Here is a 17,919-nt window from a genome sequence, read left to right as displayed (position 1 = left end):
AGGACTACTTTGTGCACGGCTCACACACCGTACAGGATAAAAAGTCAAGTCATGGGCACCTTGGCAAAGACGACACAGCCTTCAAGTCACTAAGAATGGGACAGAAGAGGACTCCAACATTTCAACTCCCGCCTCAGCACCAAATGTTTCTGAGGCTGTCAAGGCAAAATGCCTGCAATAACCTTTTCCATTGTTATTAGCATTCATCATGTGCATAACAGCACAGGTTTATGAACTCCCTCAGTCATGAACAACAACCAGAGAACTCATTTCAACACAGGACACTCCTCCCTTGTTAAGCAGGCTGAGCATGTTAGAAAGTGTGACTGAACTTGACTGAAAATTTAAATAGCAATGGAAGTAGGGATTGCTGGCTGATTCACAGTTTAAGTCCTACGTCCAGTAATTTATAAGAGTGAGAAGGGTTAAGGAAGTAGTAGAATATCTCTAAAGTGAAAAGATGAAGTTTTCATTTATTGAGCTCAGGAAGAAGGTACAGAAGTAATCATGATGCAAGAAAAAGCCAGCCTGGAGGAAAGGGTTAGTTCAGTGAATAGAAAGTAAAGGCTGACCAGACATCCTGAAGAAATAGCACACTGTTTAGACAAAGCCTGTCTGCAAAGAGCAAGAGAAAGAGCAGGATTAAATGCTGCGCCCAAGTAATAGCTTGAATAAAGAAGGGCACGACTGAGTCATTAGAGATTTTTGGTTAATATTACCTTCAAAAATCAAAGCTATTGGTGGCAACAGTAGGAGTCCTGATACATGTCACGCAATATAGTTGTTAAAAATACAGGACCTCACTTGTATAACGGTGAAATTAGAGGTGAATTCTTTGGGCAGAAGGTCTAAGGCTTTACTGGAGTCAGGCTATATATACACTAAAAAAATGCTCTCATTTTTAAACGTATATGGGGATGTGGTCAAAAAAATCAGAGGAAATCTTCAGAGCAGAAAAGACTTGAGATGATTTATTTCAAATGAGTTGCAAATAACTCAATAACACCAACCACAGCAGTATGATCAGTGATGGAAACTTGACTCAGATACTTGGAACTGGAACGATTTCCAAGTTCCCATTTTGGCCCCCTAGAAAAGATGCTAAGGCACTTCCTGATCTGAAAGGGCTCCCATGCACGTGTACTGGCTCTCCAGTACAATATACAATGGATGAGGTATTTTCCTTAGCGTGGGTTTTCATATAAATGGCCCCTACCGTACTTGACACAGCAGACAGGATAAATCTGTTCAGTTTTGCTGCTTGCAGAACTACGCAAGTCACATCTGTCTCTCCTCTTTCAAGAGACCTAGTTAAAAGAGGTACAGGTGGCAAGAAAAAGAGAAGAAAAAGAAAGGAGTAAAGAACAGCAGAAGGTAATCCTGTCTTTTATGATTTAACACACGTTAACAGGCGGGATGGTTGACTGATTATGATTATAGCTTGTGATTCTTGTGCTCCCAGTTCTTTCCGAATCTCCACTGGGAAAACAAAAGCTGTCAGGCAACTGATGAGTCAGCATGCTACTGCTGTTTGTCTTAGCTGTGAGGCATTGATTTTTTTCTCCAACACTTTGATATAGGTCACAGGTACCCTAACTGAAATCTTTACTGAGAGCAAGAGGATCAGGCAGCAAGAGCTGTTAGTTTAAACAAACAAACAAAAAAGTCAGTTCTATTTTTACAGTATTTGTTTGGATGTTTTATTTTTCTAAGAGACCAAGAGGAAAAAATAAAAAAAACAAGGACCAGTTTTAAATATGTTAAAGATAAAAATAAGAATGAATCATGCATGTTCTTCACAAAAATTTCTCTCAAAAATCCCTGAAGATTTTCCCTGTAATTAGGAATCTCATACACGTGTATGTATAAGAACACAAGAACTAAGCCTAAACTTCAGAATAACTCCAATATATAAGAGGAATTTTTAGAAGGTAGCACTTCTACCTCATCAGCGCTTCTCCAGAAAGCAGGCCTCTTTCCACAGATCTGAAATTAGACAACAAAAAGCCACCAGACATTTTTAAAGTCTAAGCAATGCTACCTGGTCCTGTTAATACTTCAAGACAAACATTAACAAAACAGAAAACTTGGTAAATTTTAAAAACTGATGCAAAAAAGGCTCAGGGAGCTCAGAAAGCTACCCCTTCACACAAGTGCTCAGTGAAAGGAATGCTAATGTTTCAATCTGCAGTGAGGTGTAATCACAGAATCTCTACTTAATAGGCTGGAGATTAGTTATGCAGCAAAATACAGAGTCAGACCATAAAAAGTTAATTGCAAATCACTGTTTTCTTGTTTAAATTGGCAGGAAATTGTGAAATATTTCCTCTATAAAACATAGGTGAGCTATTATGCAGAATTTACCATTAACACGGTAGAAGAGAGGGAAGTACAAAGCAAAGTAATAATAACTTGTGCTAAGAAACCAGTTGCTTCTGAAAGAGACAAAGTCACTGGGCAGGAAAGGACTGTACATAAAAATAGAAGCCTGAGATTTATGGCCATTGCTGGCTTTAAGACAGGCCACTTCAGAGCTGTTTTAGGCTGTGAATGAACATAGTACCAGGTGCTATTTACTACACACCTTGTAAGAGGTTTTGGGATATACAGGTGAAAGCACTATATAATTAGCACTGCTAAGAAATTCAGGTTACAGAGTGGACAACAAGAGTTTCTTAACCCTTTCTGGATGAGACATAGGAACAGAAAAGTGCTAGAGAATTTCATATTCTTAGCTCTACTTAGCAGTTTGTAGGGATGAAGCAGCACTCAGTGTAGTATCTCATACTTCAGAGGTGAAGCACAAGATTAAGAATGTACGCATGCCATTTAATACAAGTAAAAACAACTAAGCACCATCAAGGATGTGCTTATCGTTTGATACCTTCTCTCAACATGGACCTCTCCTGAAAACACTTTCTCTGGTTATGAGATACCTCAGACTCCAAGGAACATGCACTGGTAAATAGCTCCTCCTTTGGTAGTAACAGAAAAGACTGTCTGAAGCATCTTCAAGTCTGAAACTTGGCATGCTGCTGTACAGAGGTGTTTAAGGCTCTTACTGTCTATATGGCAATAGTCCCCCCAAAACTCACTCTTCAGGTGAATTCTCAGACTGGATTTTCAGTAGAGTACTCTGTCATGGCAATAGCAGAAGGGTGAAGAAAAATACATCAAGTAGCAATTACAGAGACTACGTTACCTTGGATCTATGCTTGTGAGAAATTCTTCTCAAACCTTACTTTAATCCCATTGGAAAAAGTGGATTCTTTTTTTAAGGTCGGATTCTTTTTTTAAGGTCAACCATGACTTCAGAAACAAGAGAATTTGTTATGGGCTGCCTCATCTCTGTGTTCCTCCAATGCTTCATACGGCCTTCAAACATACTATCACCAACACCTTTGTTCAGGAAGATACTTGCTACTGATGTGTAAGTATCCTTCCCCCCATTCGCATCAAGCAAGACTCCATCAAAGAATCTTGACTCAGCTTCTGTCAAAACTGTGATTATTAGAAATTAAAGACCAGGCTATATCTTTGCCTGACAAAGCAAAATATCAGTCAATGATGGAAAATTTATCTGCCCTAATATTTCTTGGAAATACAAGCATAAACAGAGATAAACTTTATGGATTTAAGACTATGCCACTTTGGCTTTCTGAGGTAAGCACGTGCACAAATGTTCACTGAAAAAGTGTTATTTACTGCCAAATAACTCTAATTTTAAAATGGAGACTTTGTACAATAAACAAAGAAAGACACAAAATAATGACCTTTGTTCTATGACTGATTGAAGGCAACTATCCGTGATGCTCTCCCACTTTTTGAGACGTACAGAATCCAGTCTGTAAAAGACAGTAGGATGTACACTAGAGAGAGACTCAGAATGTATCTGATACATTCAATAAGCCAGATATTCTTAACTGAATTTCAATCAGGTGTTTTCCATCTGTACAGTCGAGCTTTGCTTCCAGATTGAAACAACTAGAATACAACAGCCACAATCACGCCGCCTTTGACTAAGCTCTGTCACGATTCTCGTGCTGGCTCTCTCTGCTGCTGTTATGACTAACATTTGGGTTAGGAACACGCTGGCAAGCAGTCATCTAGGACTCTGAGCACAGGAAGCGCGCTGCATACAAATATGACTCAGATAAGGCATAGCATCAATTTCGCCTCTGAAAGAAACTCACAGAAAAGTTCTCTTAAAAAACTGCGCCCACAAATCCTGAATTGTCCCAGGTTACACTTCTCTGGTTTCTACAGTAGGTAGCCAAAAGCCTCTACTGACTCCTGAACAAACCCACTAGGAGTGTACCCTGCAAACCAGCAGAGGAAGAGGCCACAAAAGGAGGCTAATCTCTTCCTCTGTCCTGGAAGAAACAGATGGCCCAGAGGGGAAGCAGTATTGTAATAATCTCCAAATTATAACATTATCTCCTCCAGCAATGCTTGCTTAAGAGGTATTATGACCTCTTCCAGTTCACATGCTAATATCCAACTAAAGACCCTCACAAATCGCCTATAAGGAAGAGGCCTCAACACACACCCCCAAACACATCAGGTACGTCTGTAGCTATTCTATCAAGCGTCAAACATATACTTGCAGATTATGTGTTATTTTTCCAACTAAAGCCCCTTATAGCACTAATGAGCTCCAACTTTCTCAAATCACAGATTTTTTTCAAGAGGTGACAGAAAGATCTCCAGGTGGCATCGATGAAGATCATGTTAGTTTGAAAGAGATGCATACATGCTGAAATTGCTCAACAAGTGATAAAGACTGTGCCCTATATTTGGCATTCCAAACTCAAAGAACAGGATTGTTCAGCAGGGCCTTGAAAACAGGACATAGCATCACCCCGGACAAGATGCTTCACACAAAATGTTGCAGACCGTAAACTAATTAACCTCAAAAACATTGCATGCACTTGCAGTGCAAAGGACATGGTAAAATATATCAGCTGTGCATTTACAGTAGGCCATTCCTAAAAGACTATCCTACACTGAGGATATATTTCAAAGTGTTACAATACAGCAACCCGTTCAGATATTAACAGGATTCAAGCTAGCTCTTTTAAAGTAATTATTTCTGAACTGTTGTTAAGAAAAAGGTGGTTATCAAACCTTTTTACTCAGAATAGCATAGATTTTTCCTTGCTGATTGAGAAAGAATAAGGGTAAAAGGGCAAAATCTGAGGTCTGGGTAAAGAGTATTTGCAAATTTGTAAGCAGAAAAACAAAATTACTAAGTTATGGCACAACTTTTATTTAAAGAATAATGAAATACAGCCAAATGCATACAGTTTTTACTTATAAAAGTATACATTCAAGCATGGACATATCTAGGGCCACATCCTTTCTGCTTTGCAGACAAAGAAACAAAATACAAAGAATAACCAAGCCTGATACAATACATTAGTCAGAAGCTGTAAGCTCAAGGTGAATAAAATATCTTAGGGCAGCAATGTGAAGAGTTCCAACTTTCAGCTACTTTTAGTTATGACGTCAAATTTAAAGACTTTCACCACAAAACTATTCAACCCTTCAGAGTTGTTAGGCTCTGGAAGACCAACCTGCCTTTAGAGTTGTTAGGCTCTGGAAGACCAACCTGCCTTTATGGGCAAGCATGTCTGAGTGTAATACATACAGGGCTTCATATCAGGCCAACTGGCTTTAAAATGCTCCGCGTGCTAAGGACTTGAGAAAAGAACCAGGCCACTGAAAATACCTTTACACTGATACTTCCCACCAGTCTTCAAGAGAAGCTAATCTGAGCCAAGCTGCTGAGTGGAGAAAGACGCCCCTTGCTCTCTGCAGACAGGTATTTCACAACCCCCAGCACATATAGCTCCACACAGAACGATAAGCCTGACTGTCTAAAAAGTTCTAATATTATAAAAATGACTTGGTAAAGCCTTTCATTCTCAAACAGTTGGTCTCTTGACAATGTGTCTCTGCAGCTCCTTAGCACAGATATAGTAAAAACCTCATCAAGAACAGACCTCAGCAAAGGGAGAGATACGTGGTTGGAAGCTGTGAAAGTTCGCACTGTAGAAAAATCAAACAAACGAACTGCTGAGCCCTGTTAATTGTTTCTTTTGGGGGGGGGGGGAGGGGGAGATGGGGGGGGGAAAGCTGTAAATAGCTTATCAGAGAGACTCCAAAACAGAGTCAGACTGATCGGTTTAATCACAGGTTTTATTAACCCACCATAGACCTCTTATGAAAAAAGTACTTAGATTATAATTTTCTCATTTCTAAAGCATCCAAAATCTTGAGAAAGAATGGTGAAATTGCAAGTATGCACATACTTTTAAAATTGTGAAGAAATACTTTTGTCATGTTTTTTCACTGTGAAACACAGATGAAAAGCTCAGCAAGCAAACTTCTATGACAGACTTGCACAGAAACACATACACAAAGCCAAGACTAAGCTAGCCTCTTGAGGAGTCTCATAAAAAAAGAAAGAAAGAAAAAAAAAAGGCGATCTACATGGTGCTTGAAACAGGGCTTAATGGAAAGTGGAGCACGCGTGTGAGTTGAGGGAACAGAACTAGCAACTCCCTTCCAACATTGTACGAAATATACAGGCTCTCCGCAGCAGCAAGCAGCTCACACCAAATGTATTTTTAAAAAAGCTGTATGCTTCATAAATCATTTCCATGTGAATACTGTGTCTTGAGGAAAACCGCCAGCTTAGATGCTCTTGTTTTCATACGAGGCAGAAGAAACCAGTAGGATAGCAACAAAGCCTTTTCTTTTTATTTTTTTTTTTGAGAAGAGGTGGGAAAGGAAGTGCACAGAATTCCCTCAGCTTAATTTATTTGTTCTATTGTTCCTATGGGACATTACGTTAGAGTCGAATTCACGCACGAAGTGTCCTACAAGGACATCTTCAAAACACTTCGCTTTGCTCTTGCACTGGGTGCACAGAAGGATGCAGCCAGCAGGGCACTGAATCACGTTTCTGCTGGGGGCCAACTCAAGAACCCTTCTAACACCTCTACGGGCTTTCACCAGTACTTTAACAGATGAGATGGACAAGTCAGTAATGGATCACTTCACAGACGTTGCTAATTCTGGAAGTCAAATTAAAGGACTAAGCTGACACCGAAGATTTTTTCTCCCCAGTCAACTGAACAGATTACATCTCGTGCAATTTTAGGCACCCATCTTGAGAAAAATTTAAGGGACCACTTCACAGAAAATGCTTAGCTTCTGCTTTCTGAAATCTCATCATGATGACTCAAAGTAGACGTCCTAGTATTACCATCTGCTTTTTAGAGAAAAAATCTTTTCCAACAGTTATTTAGGGCTAACCGTACAAGGAATGAATAGGCCTCCATTCTCCCAAATCTTGAAACTTGCCCTCTACCAAAATCATGACGAGAATTGCAAGTAGCTGACTTAACTGATAAACACAGCCAGTTTCAGTGTTCCTTGCAGTCGCAAGTTTTACAGCCCCCAAACAAATCAATCTCTTTCTTTTACTGGCTGTGTATAAAACATAACATTTTCCTCAAGAAGTGCTTGTCCAGAAGTCTTTTGAATATAAAACAGGGAAAATGATGCACAAGGATGGGAGGGAAAAAAATATCAATAAAATTTTAAGTGTGCTGAGCCATTAGAACTAACACACCCATTTCTGCGTGTTTGCTGTATCGATACAAAAGAAAGAAAGGAAAAAAATGAAAGAATTTGCAATCTTTGGCAGTCTAGGACTCCTAATCATTAAGTCCCACACAGAGCAGCAGAACAATAAAAAGAGAAATTGCATTGTAAATTTATGTACCATGCACAGGTTATGGAATGTAGTGCAATAGGGCACTACGCAGTGATAAAACTGCATTCCTTACAAAGTTAACAGCTTTAAGCTCATGATTTGTACATGTGGGCACTACTGAATGACCTTCATGCTTTCCAACGCTCCCAAGAAGGCAGATTTATTTGTAATCACAAGTTAGCTGTTTTGTTTTGAGGGATAAACATATAGTTGGAAGAACAAACGTTTAAACTTAGCATTAAATAGCAAATGTAGAGAAGCTGGTATATTAGATTTAAAGGTGAATTTGAAGCCCATACTCCAAAAGTCAGAGTAAATAATATGAGAATTTGAGTGAACCCTGCCAGAACGGTTGTTTGCTGCTTTTATTTGCTTTTGGGATAGCAAAAGAAAATATCATAGTTCAATTCCACTTAATACAGTAGCCTTTCTAGCACACACCTTACCTAAAAGTGAGTCTTGTTTCAACGAGAGAGATACAACATTCAGAATACAGAAATAAAAATCATATTGCTGTTAGTGTAACGGACATAATTCAAGACTATCCTTTTTCTGACAAAGGAAATTTACCACTTTTTATTTTAAAATAAAGCATTTCCTGTCTGTTTTTCCCAGTTTTCTTAGACCTGAAATAAGTAATTTTTTTGAGAAGGTGTCTACTAAACTGTACCACAGTCCAGTAGAGTGGTGTATCCTAGGACGGTATTATTAAAATAACCAGCAGCTGTTCATTGCACCAAAACCATCTCCAGTATACAATAAACCAACAGCCAAGTATGCTTTTCATTTAGCAGATCAAGGCTAAAAACCTTAGATTATCTAAAGCTTCCACATCCTCGCTCTTACACTGCTGAAAATGAAGTTCTAATTTAGATTTAAGGAAGTAAAGAGACTACATTAAGCAGAACTATTTCTGGATATGCAGAGACATGACGGAATGGGACAGGGTTAATTATTTTTCCTATACACCCACAATTAAGTGCATAGCTCCTTAGGCTCCAAAAACAAACGGCAAAGAAAATCTTTTTCACAAGTTACTGAAAAGAGGCAATATGCATCCGGTTCTTGACTTCCTATGAGTTACAGTAAGGAATTTAATTACTACTTCACAACCTTAAGTATGCTATTCTCAGGTAACTATACCAAAACCAAAAGCTACTAAACAGGATAATAGAGCTAAATACTGAATAAAGAGCAGGCTTTAGTGCAGTGTTACCAGTAAAAACATACAAGGGTCTGAGATGATTCATAAATCTAGACAGCTCTTTATATAAAGTTAATGGTTTGCTAGCCAAGTGCCAAAGTTCACAAAATGGGTAATTTTTTTGTTGGTTTTTTTTTGTTTCAGGTTTGAACTTTGCGCATTTTTCATTATAGCACACTTCAGTAAAATCTCTCAACAGCAATCAGATGAGCTTGGAGTATTTTGCTTATAGGTGTTCTCAAACACCTAATCAATAAAGTAAGAGACCACAGGAAAGCCTGAATGGACTCAGCCCTTTGGTATATGCTTCAGTTTGCTGCTGCTGGGTCGGGCAGCATGACAGCAATCTCAGTATAGTACTGGGATGACTAACACTGAAACGGGCTGAAAACAGCAGCAGTCATGACAGAGACAATAAAGAACACTGACAACAGCACACGGCTCTAGTGAAAAAACTGGTGAAATGGTTTAAAAAAATGCGGAGAAAAAACCTAGTTACGATGCTAAAATACCTACTTTTTTTAAAGCTACCTTTCACTAAAGGGGTCATGTATGGTATTAGCAGTATGTGTATAAATAAAGCATATGGCATAAACAAATACTAGCATAAGATCTTGCACACCTTTAAGAATGAAACTTTAAGGCAAACAGGTTACAAAGTTGCAATAAAAACACTGATATGTTAAGGAAGGTGTGTATGGTGTTAAAAAAAATAGTAATCAATTTTTAAAAAGCACTTATCTCCTGAAATAAAGACACAAAGGGATGTTGAGTAAAAGAAGCAGAATCTTTGGACAGTTTTTAATATAAGCCACTGTCTTTATCAGAGAACTTCAAACAGAAAATTCCTCTCAAGCTAATCATTTAGAAAGAGATCACGGTACGACAGGATAAGAGAGCAGGAATACACTGGGTATTAATGGGGATGCACTTAGGGGTGCTTGCTAGGGCTTTAGGATGATTTTCCCTGATGTCTGCTGCACAGATGAGGGAGACACAGGGGATATGTCCAGGGTAGCTCCTTTCCATAAAAGATTGCACAGCAGGTCTCCCGTCGAAGTAAATAGCAAGAAACGTACAAAACGGTGCTAAGGGGATGTTTCCTGTGATATGCAGAGACACATCAGGCAGTCTAGGGGGCAAAACAAGAGGGTGGATGCAAGGACCGGTGTTCTGGTGTGCATCTCTGCTGGAGCACGGGAGCACAATCTCAGCTGGAGGAAAAGGGGTGCACGAGTTAGGACGAAAGGGATTACAGGGCAGGCTTGAGAGTGAGGCAGGGTGCGATGGGTGCTAGAAGATGACAAGTGAGGTCTGAGACAGAGATCAAGTGTTTAGAAAAGAGAGCGAGTGGCACAAACACAGAGGTTTGTTGAGGGGTCCACGGAGATCAAGTGCAGCACACAGGGCTGCTAGAGCAGAGGAAGAACAGGGGCTGAGGGCGCAGTATATCGGGTACGTGTGGGAGGGCAGGAGCGCTGTATTTGCCTGGGAATGCGGAGGGAAGGTGCAGGGCACAGCCCGGAGGGCGGGCGGGGAGGGCAGGTGAACGGGCTGAGGGAAGGCTCCGGGCAGGCTGGGGCACGAGGCGGTAGCTAGCGCGCTGCCCCGCACGCGGAGGGGGCTGCGGGCTGCGCGGGGCGGGCGCGGGGCAGCGGCCGGGGCCGCGGCGGGCCGTACCTGGGCGCCTTGGCGGCGGCGCTCTCGCGGCGGTCCAGCACCCCGGGCACGCAGTTGGTGAGCTCGGTCCAGTCGGCGTGCAGCCCGCAGCTCCAGCCCGTGGAGAAGCGGGAGAAGAGCCAGGTCTCCCGGCGGTTGGGGCGGTAGCAGGTGCACTTCTTCTGCCCGGGCCGGCAGTCGCAGGGCACCTCCAGCCGCACGTTTTGCACCAGGTGGCGGCCGAAGGTGGTGCCGCCCGTCTTCTGGATGTGCAGAAAGACGATCACGTCCTCGCCCTTCATGTCGAAGGCGAGCTCCCGCTCCAGCTCCCGCACGGGGAAGTAGTACTTCTTCACGTAGTGCGGGTCCGGCGTGGGGAAGAGGTCCAGCTCCTCCGAGTAGGAGCGGCCGCTGGGAGAGCCCAGGCTCAGCCCCGGCCCCACGTACTGGTACAGGATGAGCATGAAGCACACCGAGACGGCCACGATCAGCAAGAACTTGCTGGTCCTCTCAACCATGGTCCTTCCCGCACGCTTCATGTGTCACCATCTCCCGGGGCTGCCGGCGCTGGGCAGACGGCGGCGGTGCCGGGGGGCGGGCGGCGCAGCCCGGCGCCTGTGCCAGCCGCCTCCCCCCGCTGCTCCCCCGGAGAAGAGACTCCCGGGGGCGGCGGGCCGCTCCTCGGGTCGCCTCGGCTCCCCGCCCGCCCCGCCGCGGGCAGCGCCGGGAGCGGGGCAGGGGCAGCCCGCAGCCAGTCGCTCCGCAGGGGCCGCGGCAGAGCGGCTAACTTGGGAGCGCGGGGCAGGAGGGGGGCGGAGAGGGACCGAAATGCAAAACCAGCCCCCTCCCGCCCTCCCCCCGCTTCAGGAAGCCAGCCCCATCCCGCCGCTGCCTCCGCCGCGGCACTCCGCCGTGCCCCAGCCCCAGCGGCACCGGCACGGCAGTGCCCGCCCCCGCCGTCGGCCGCGCACGGGCTGGGCTGGGCTGGGCTGGGCTCGGCTCCGCCGGGAGCGAGCGCTTCCTGCCCGCGCCGCCCCGCGCCCGGCATGCACAGCGCCGCCGCCGCCCGCGCCCCGCCGCGCCGCCCCGCGCCGAGCCCAGCCCGCCCGGCTGCGGGCACACACCGAGCGGCGGCGGCGGAGGCGGCGGCGGCGCGGCGGGCCCGCACTGCGCTCAGCTCTCAGGTTGGAGGCTCCGCCCGCAGCCTTTCCCGGCCCTGGCCCCGGCGCCGCGCCGCGGCCCGCAGCTGCCCGCGCCGCCGGGCAGGCTCCGCTCACCGATGGTCCCTGCGCCAGCGCCCGCGGGGCGGCCGCGCTCGGGCCGCCGCGGCTGTAGCGTCGCCCTTTACGGACAGTCTTTAAATGCCCCCTTAGTGTTAATGCAGAAGGCGAGCCTCGGCACTCCCGAGGGCCTGCCTTTCTGTTCCCTTTCCGAAACGAAAAGTATTAGTAACAAGACAATTTGCACGGAGATGAGGGCAGGTCTTGCCAAGAGTATCTGCTCCCGCTCCCGCTCCCGCTCCCGCCGGGAGCCCCGCGAGCTTGCAGTGTCGCAAGGCGCTACCACAGGAAAGTACCCTGATGTCGCGCAGAGGGCTACGATGTCTGTGGGCAGGAAGAACACGGGCACATGGTGAGCCACGTAATTTGAAATAGTAATAACAGGTGGACATGTGCCAAGGCAAAATCAAAGGATGTGTTATTTACAGAAAACTTTACCAGCAAAATGCTTTTTGCTAACCTGTCAGGTAGCCTTCCATTCAAAAAGCCAGTGCTGCCCGAGAGCGTTCACGAGCAATACAGTAGTCACTCAAATGAAATAAAGTATTGGAAAACACAGAAGCTGCCAGGTACATAGCTTGCTTACAGCACTATCTTCTTAAGACAGTAGTTAGCAGGCTACGGCGTTGTTGCAAGGAACCGTACCGAAAGGACGAGCAGAGGCCAATGGGCAAGCTTAGAGCTGGGCTTAGAGCTAGGCACGTGCTCTGTCACCTTAGCACAAAGTGGGAGCAGCCTCTGGGGTCAGTATGTTTTGGCAGCCAAGAGGCAGGCAGGGTGCAATGCCACAAAAAATGCCAGAAGATCACTTCGCATATTATGTCTGCTGCCTGTAGATGGAGGATGAAAGGCGGCCCCGCTTCAAAGAACAGAGCGAGGCTTACCGTGATGGCAGGCATGTCGGTACTTAATCTATGAAAGAGTTATTGTCTAGGCAGAATTAATATGAACAATCACTGATTTCTAGCAAAAAATCTATAACTCAAATGCTGTATCTCCTGTAATTACTGCTACTGGTGACAGCTTTCATAAGTTTCCAATGTTCTTTTAAATATAAGTTATGGCTACATTTTAGTGCTTTCCCCCACTAAAAAATTCCCATCAGCTTACACTTTTTAATCCAAGTTGTGTTTTATAATAAGTGTAAGGAACTACACATAGATGACCCAGTGTTTAACAATTTATAAGGGCTTAGGAGGAAATGAGATCCCAGATTTTCATTTGAACACTATGACTGATAAATCTGCTAGATTTTGAGATGGCTGCATTACTCACAAGTTGTGGAACCCAAGTGAGTTATGCAGTTCTTCCCAAACAAGTAACAATAAAATCTTTATAGCACCCAAAAGCATCATATATTGTGTTCAAACCATTTATTTTGTTTGATATTTTCCTCTTAAAAGTCTGCTTCTGATTTTCCTCTTTTCATGTAGACTAGTAACTCCAGAAACAATGATGTCATTCTTATACACAAAATTCAGCAAGATCCAGAAACATAGCATAAACTCAATTTAAAGGCTTGAAATTTATATTATGATTTGGGAAATACAGGCATATATGTGAGGTTTATATACATGTTTGGACTATACACTGCGGTATAAAAACTTGCAGACTAGATTTTGGGAAAAGATAGAACATTTAGAAATGATAGAACTATGAAGAAATAACCCATTAAGTTAATTCCAGTTACATGAGTTATTTATTGCTAATGAATTGTTTTAACACAAAGATGTATAATAGTTTGGCCTTTTTATTTAGTTACACAGATGGAGATATTCCAATGGATTTCATTACTTATCTGTGTATGTAGTAAGTACACTGCCTGTCAGTTTGTGACAGAACATAAAAATACGACCTATGAAAGATAAACAGACCAAAAAGGAAAGTACAGGTATATGGCTGAAAAGCTACTGTTTTCTTTACTGCAGCACCTTCCACCCAGGAATGCGGAACGGCTAACCTACTGGAAGTGTCGGGAATGACTGCACACTTCTCACCTACAGCCACCCAGGAAAGTACAAGACATTTTCTCTAGAAGCTCTGGGATCAATACACCTTTTTTTTTTTTTTTTTTTTTTTTTTTAGTGCCATGGAATGCTCTCCTGCTAATTTTATATGCTGTTTTGAAATGCTGGTATTTCAAAGGTGCTTACAGGTATGACTCACCTAACACGATCACTTAATCAAATATTTAATCCCTATTTATACTCAAGAAAAATCCCACTGAAGACAATGCTAGATATTTGCTATTTGCTGCATGGGAAGTTAAACATCAAGTGCTGCATCACTGCAAGTTTAGATCAGCATGTTTCTTATGTCTGAGAAGATCTGAGTGGAGGTAGAATGGCAAGATCAACACTTTCCCTGGTTCCTTCCATTGGTAAAAGCAGTGGGAAAAGATGAGAAATACAAAAAATACAAATTGTTACTGTAACCTCTGCCTGTTTATTCTCTGAGTTCACCTAGGCCATGTCTTTAGCAACTACCCATCTTTCTATGTTGAATCTTTCACTCTCATGATACACCTCACAAGGCTTTCCTATGTGTCATCTGTGAGCCATCACAGTAGGTCTGACCAGCTCCAGAACCAGAACTCTCTTTCCTGTGAAGCTGTGAGAGTGACAATCTACAATCTAACAACTAAATGTTTATGGAGAATGAAAGCATTTTCAAGAAAATAAAAACAAACATATGTATTTTTATCTCTACACTAAACCTGTGAACAGGGGAGGCACACTTCAGATTTCCTCTCTGTGTTCTTCTAGGCAAATGCAAACAAATGACACCTTTAGCCTGCTGAAGAAGTACTTCAACACTTTGGTGAATTGCTCTGATCTTTGCATCCTAGGCTGGCAAAATATATTTTGCAGCAGTCTTTGCAGGTAACCTCAGAAGGTAATACCATATCTCAGAATTCATAATATTTTATATCAGCACATAGCTAACCAACACAAGCAGCTAGGATATCAGTTTTACATATCACACCAAAGACTGCACGAACCCTAACATCTAGTAATTGAGGGCCATGCGGATTTAAATCTGCACTGAGGCAAGCTAGGACTCCACTTTGGAGTGGTTGGAAAAATAAACCACACCTTAGGTGCCAGGACATTAGATTTCAAAATATGGACTCTGTGTTCTGTTTTCTTTTTAAATGAGTTTTCCTTTATACTGTGCTTGACATTAGCAGGAAGAGCAGTTTTAGCAACAGCTCAAATTTTGCCCAGTTATATTAATATAAAACTGAAATATCTAGTGACTTTCTGCTCTAGATTTATGTCAGAGCAGAATTTGTTCTAATGCAAGCAAATTCAAAGATTGTGTTTGGCATTTTCAGAGGTATCAAATTGATCTAGGAATACAAATTTCATTGATTTTCAGTGGGACTCACATTACGGAGTCATTTTAGGCACATTTGAAGGGTCTATTGTTTTTGCACATTTCCTCACTCTAGCCCATATTTGTGAAGGCATTAACTTTGCATTTACACTTCAAAAGAAGTAGAGGTCAGGCTCATGCTAGCTGTGTTGCCTAAACTTGATCTTCACTTTCCTAGTCAAGGGAAACCTAGACAGCTAAGCCATTGATCATGATTTATTCATGGTGAGACAGTGCTAAGAGTGAGAAACAAAGATTAGAGATCTTTTTACAGATAACAACAATAAACAAACATAATTTTTTTCAAGTGCATTTCAGAAGTATTTTATCATTCCTTGTTGCTGTCTGCTGGATGCCTGAATCTGTAGTTTAAGCACTAACAACGTATTTTGCTTTATACACCATGGAGGCTATGCCTTCCTTGCAGAGAAGCTGAGAGTATTGGCACTGGCTTAGCTTGGAGTAGTCCTGTTACAAAGCCATTTTGGCTTACAGCCAGGTACAGTACTCCTTGTTCAGCTGGGACTTCTGGGGGCCTCACTCTGGTACCTAACACTGCGGTCTGCCCCTCTTCTACTCGCTGGAGAACACAGGCACTGAGGGACTAAGCACTCAGACAGTTTAGCCTGCATCTGCAGCGAGCAGTGACAGTAAGCAGCGCTCGGGCTTTGATCTGTATGGCGGGATGGATGTGCTAGCTCAGGTGTAAATTACTAACATATATCTGAGCTTGAGTTTTGCGTATGTGCATTTGGATATCAGATGAGGGGCAACATCTGAGTTAATACTGCAGTGAGGACAAACTCAGATGTATCAGGAGAGTACAACTAATTACAGAAAGCCACCCATGAGAAAACAGCAGTAGGAAATGTGTAAACCACATACCACCTCTGCCACCAAAACCTCAAAGAAGTGCTTATCTCAAAGCCTAATAAATAAATTATTCATTAGGCAGGGGAAGTCTAAAGGCTTCTCAGCACAGATGTCACACTAGTTTACTGTAAACTAGTATAATGTAGTTAACTCAAGTAGTATAAAATCCTCTTTAAATACTTACAAACCCTAAGAAATACCTCAATAAAAGCACCCTAAAAAATTTTTAGTACTTACCATTAAGAAAGAATAGCGTATTTAGTTTGTTTCCCAAGGGTAAGCTCCTCGTTCCTCTAACTAGCTTGGAATAAACCACTGTTTATTCCAATCCGGATTTTTTTTTCCTGTTCCTGTTGTATTAGGAAAAGCGTAGCTCTCAGTTGCTTTAGTGATATGCGTGTGTTCCATACACGAAGTGAACGGTGAGGAGTCACAAAGCACATGATTTAGCAGTTGGCCTGTAATAGCAGTACTCAGACCTACAGAAAAGTGTAGAACAGGTATTTCTAACCTTATTTTGCTCATCCACTGCTGTTAGCAGCTTCAGTAGCAGCTCCCAGCCATATACATTTGCACAGAGTGGCAGCGCTCATGTTATGATTTTCCTGTGATAATTGTACTCCTAGTGGTAAACCTATAACGGTTTGGAAGCACTGTTGTGTAAAGTAGTGTAAAAAAGTGGCTTGAGTACTAAAGCCACCATCTAACTGCAACAACACAGAGCTCTCACAGCCAGCAGGGTCATCACTGTTCCCCCAGTACAACACGGCTCCATTTCAATCTGGGAAGCACATACTGAATGATGTCAAAATCTATCAGACCAGGCTCTGTGATTTCAAATCATTCTGATTTCAAATTCTTGCACTACTTTTCTAGGACCACTGGAAAGGTCTACTGTTTGAAAGCTTGCAAAGACAGCCTTAGAAACCCTGGCAGAAATCAAAAAAAAGTGAAGCCACTAAAGGCAGTCCTAACAGCAGGAAGGTCTAACTTCAGCAGCTACAGAGATCAAATCTGAGGTTTTAGGACCATCTTCACAGACCATGTGGTTGTGATATCATCCCGCTCCCTCTTCCCATGTGGATGCTGTAGATCTAAACATCTGTCTCCTAGCAGGAGGCCAGCATATGAGTGGTAACACAGTGCTAGGAGCCTAATGACTTTCTTCTGTCTTGCAAAGGAAGGATGGTCAAAGTAGATCTACCCCATGAGCCTCCATTTGCAGCTTGCTGCTTCAAGATCTCTTGTAGACAGACATGAGCAAAAGTTCAACCTATCAAAGCAGCATGTACATGCTGCTGTATAACTGCAGACAGCAAACCCAAATGTCTGTCAGAGCCTTGAAATGCTGGAAGGACCTTAAATGAGCTCTCAAAATATACGAATGTGTAGAAGTTTAAGCAGGCAGTTGGGACTGCAGCTGAGGCATATATCGTTTCTGAGGCATTAATCCATCTAAGAGAGGAGCTGGTGGGCCCACAGAGAAGGCACAAGGTGCCAGCTGCTCCTTATTCAAGCCTGTTTTTTCTACATACATTGCAACAGCTGCAAAATGATGCTGTCTGGGGCTTGATGGAAAGGACAGACCTATTTGTTGGTGGCATATTATTAGCATTATTACCCATTTGTACATGGGGATTAAATAAGAGTAAGGGGAGACTGGGCCCTCTGAGCTTTCACTTTCCCCAGACTCTCTCTCATGCAGCAGCTGTCCATTGTGACATGCCTGTTAGAAAGGA

General features: G+C 43.1%; 1 protein-coding gene and 2 long non-coding RNA genes across 4 annotated transcripts in view; 1 reads left to right on the top strand and 2 right to left on the bottom strand.

Annotated features, from left to right (window-relative positions):
- Nucleotides 1-11,721, bottom strand: part of HS6ST1 (heparan sulfate 6-O-sulfotransferase 1) — a 198,947-nt gene extending 187,226 nt beyond the window's left edge. For both annotated transcript variants that reach the window (XR_010390528.1, XM_064516978.1), the window contains exon 1: nucleotides 10,671-11,721. Coding sequence is in view for 1 of the 2 variants with exons in the window: in XM_064516978.1 (XP_064373048.1) it covers nucleotides 10,671-11,188 (518 nt within the window). In the remaining variant the exon portion in view is untranslated. The remainder of the gene's footprint in view (nucleotides 1-10,670) is intronic.
- On the bottom strand, nucleotides 5,250-6,088 carry LOC135329182 (uncharacterized). Its single transcript, XR_010390530.1, has 2 exons — nucleotides 5,612-6,088; nucleotides 5,250-5,576 (listed from the first exon to the last, which is right to left on the bottom strand). It is a non-coding gene; the product is annotated as an uncharacterized LOC135329182 (long non-coding RNA).
- Nucleotides 11,639-14,625, top strand: LOC135329181 (uncharacterized). The gene is made up of 2 exons (XR_010390529.1): nucleotides 11,639-12,281; nucleotides 13,858-14,625. It is a non-coding gene; the product is annotated as an uncharacterized LOC135329181 (long non-coding RNA).
- Nucleotides 14,626-17,919: the final 3,294 nt, after the last annotated feature.

This window comes from Dromaius novaehollandiae, chromosome 9, assembly GCF_036370855.1.
Source record: "Dromaius novaehollandiae isolate bDroNov1 chromosome 9, bDroNov1.hap1, whole genome shotgun sequence".
Lineage (NCBI taxonomy): Eukaryota > Metazoa > Chordata > Aves > Casuariiformes > Dromaiidae > Dromaius > Dromaius novaehollandiae.
The sequence above is the reverse complement of the archived record's forward strand: the minus strand, read 5'-3'. Positions and strand labels throughout refer to the sequence as shown.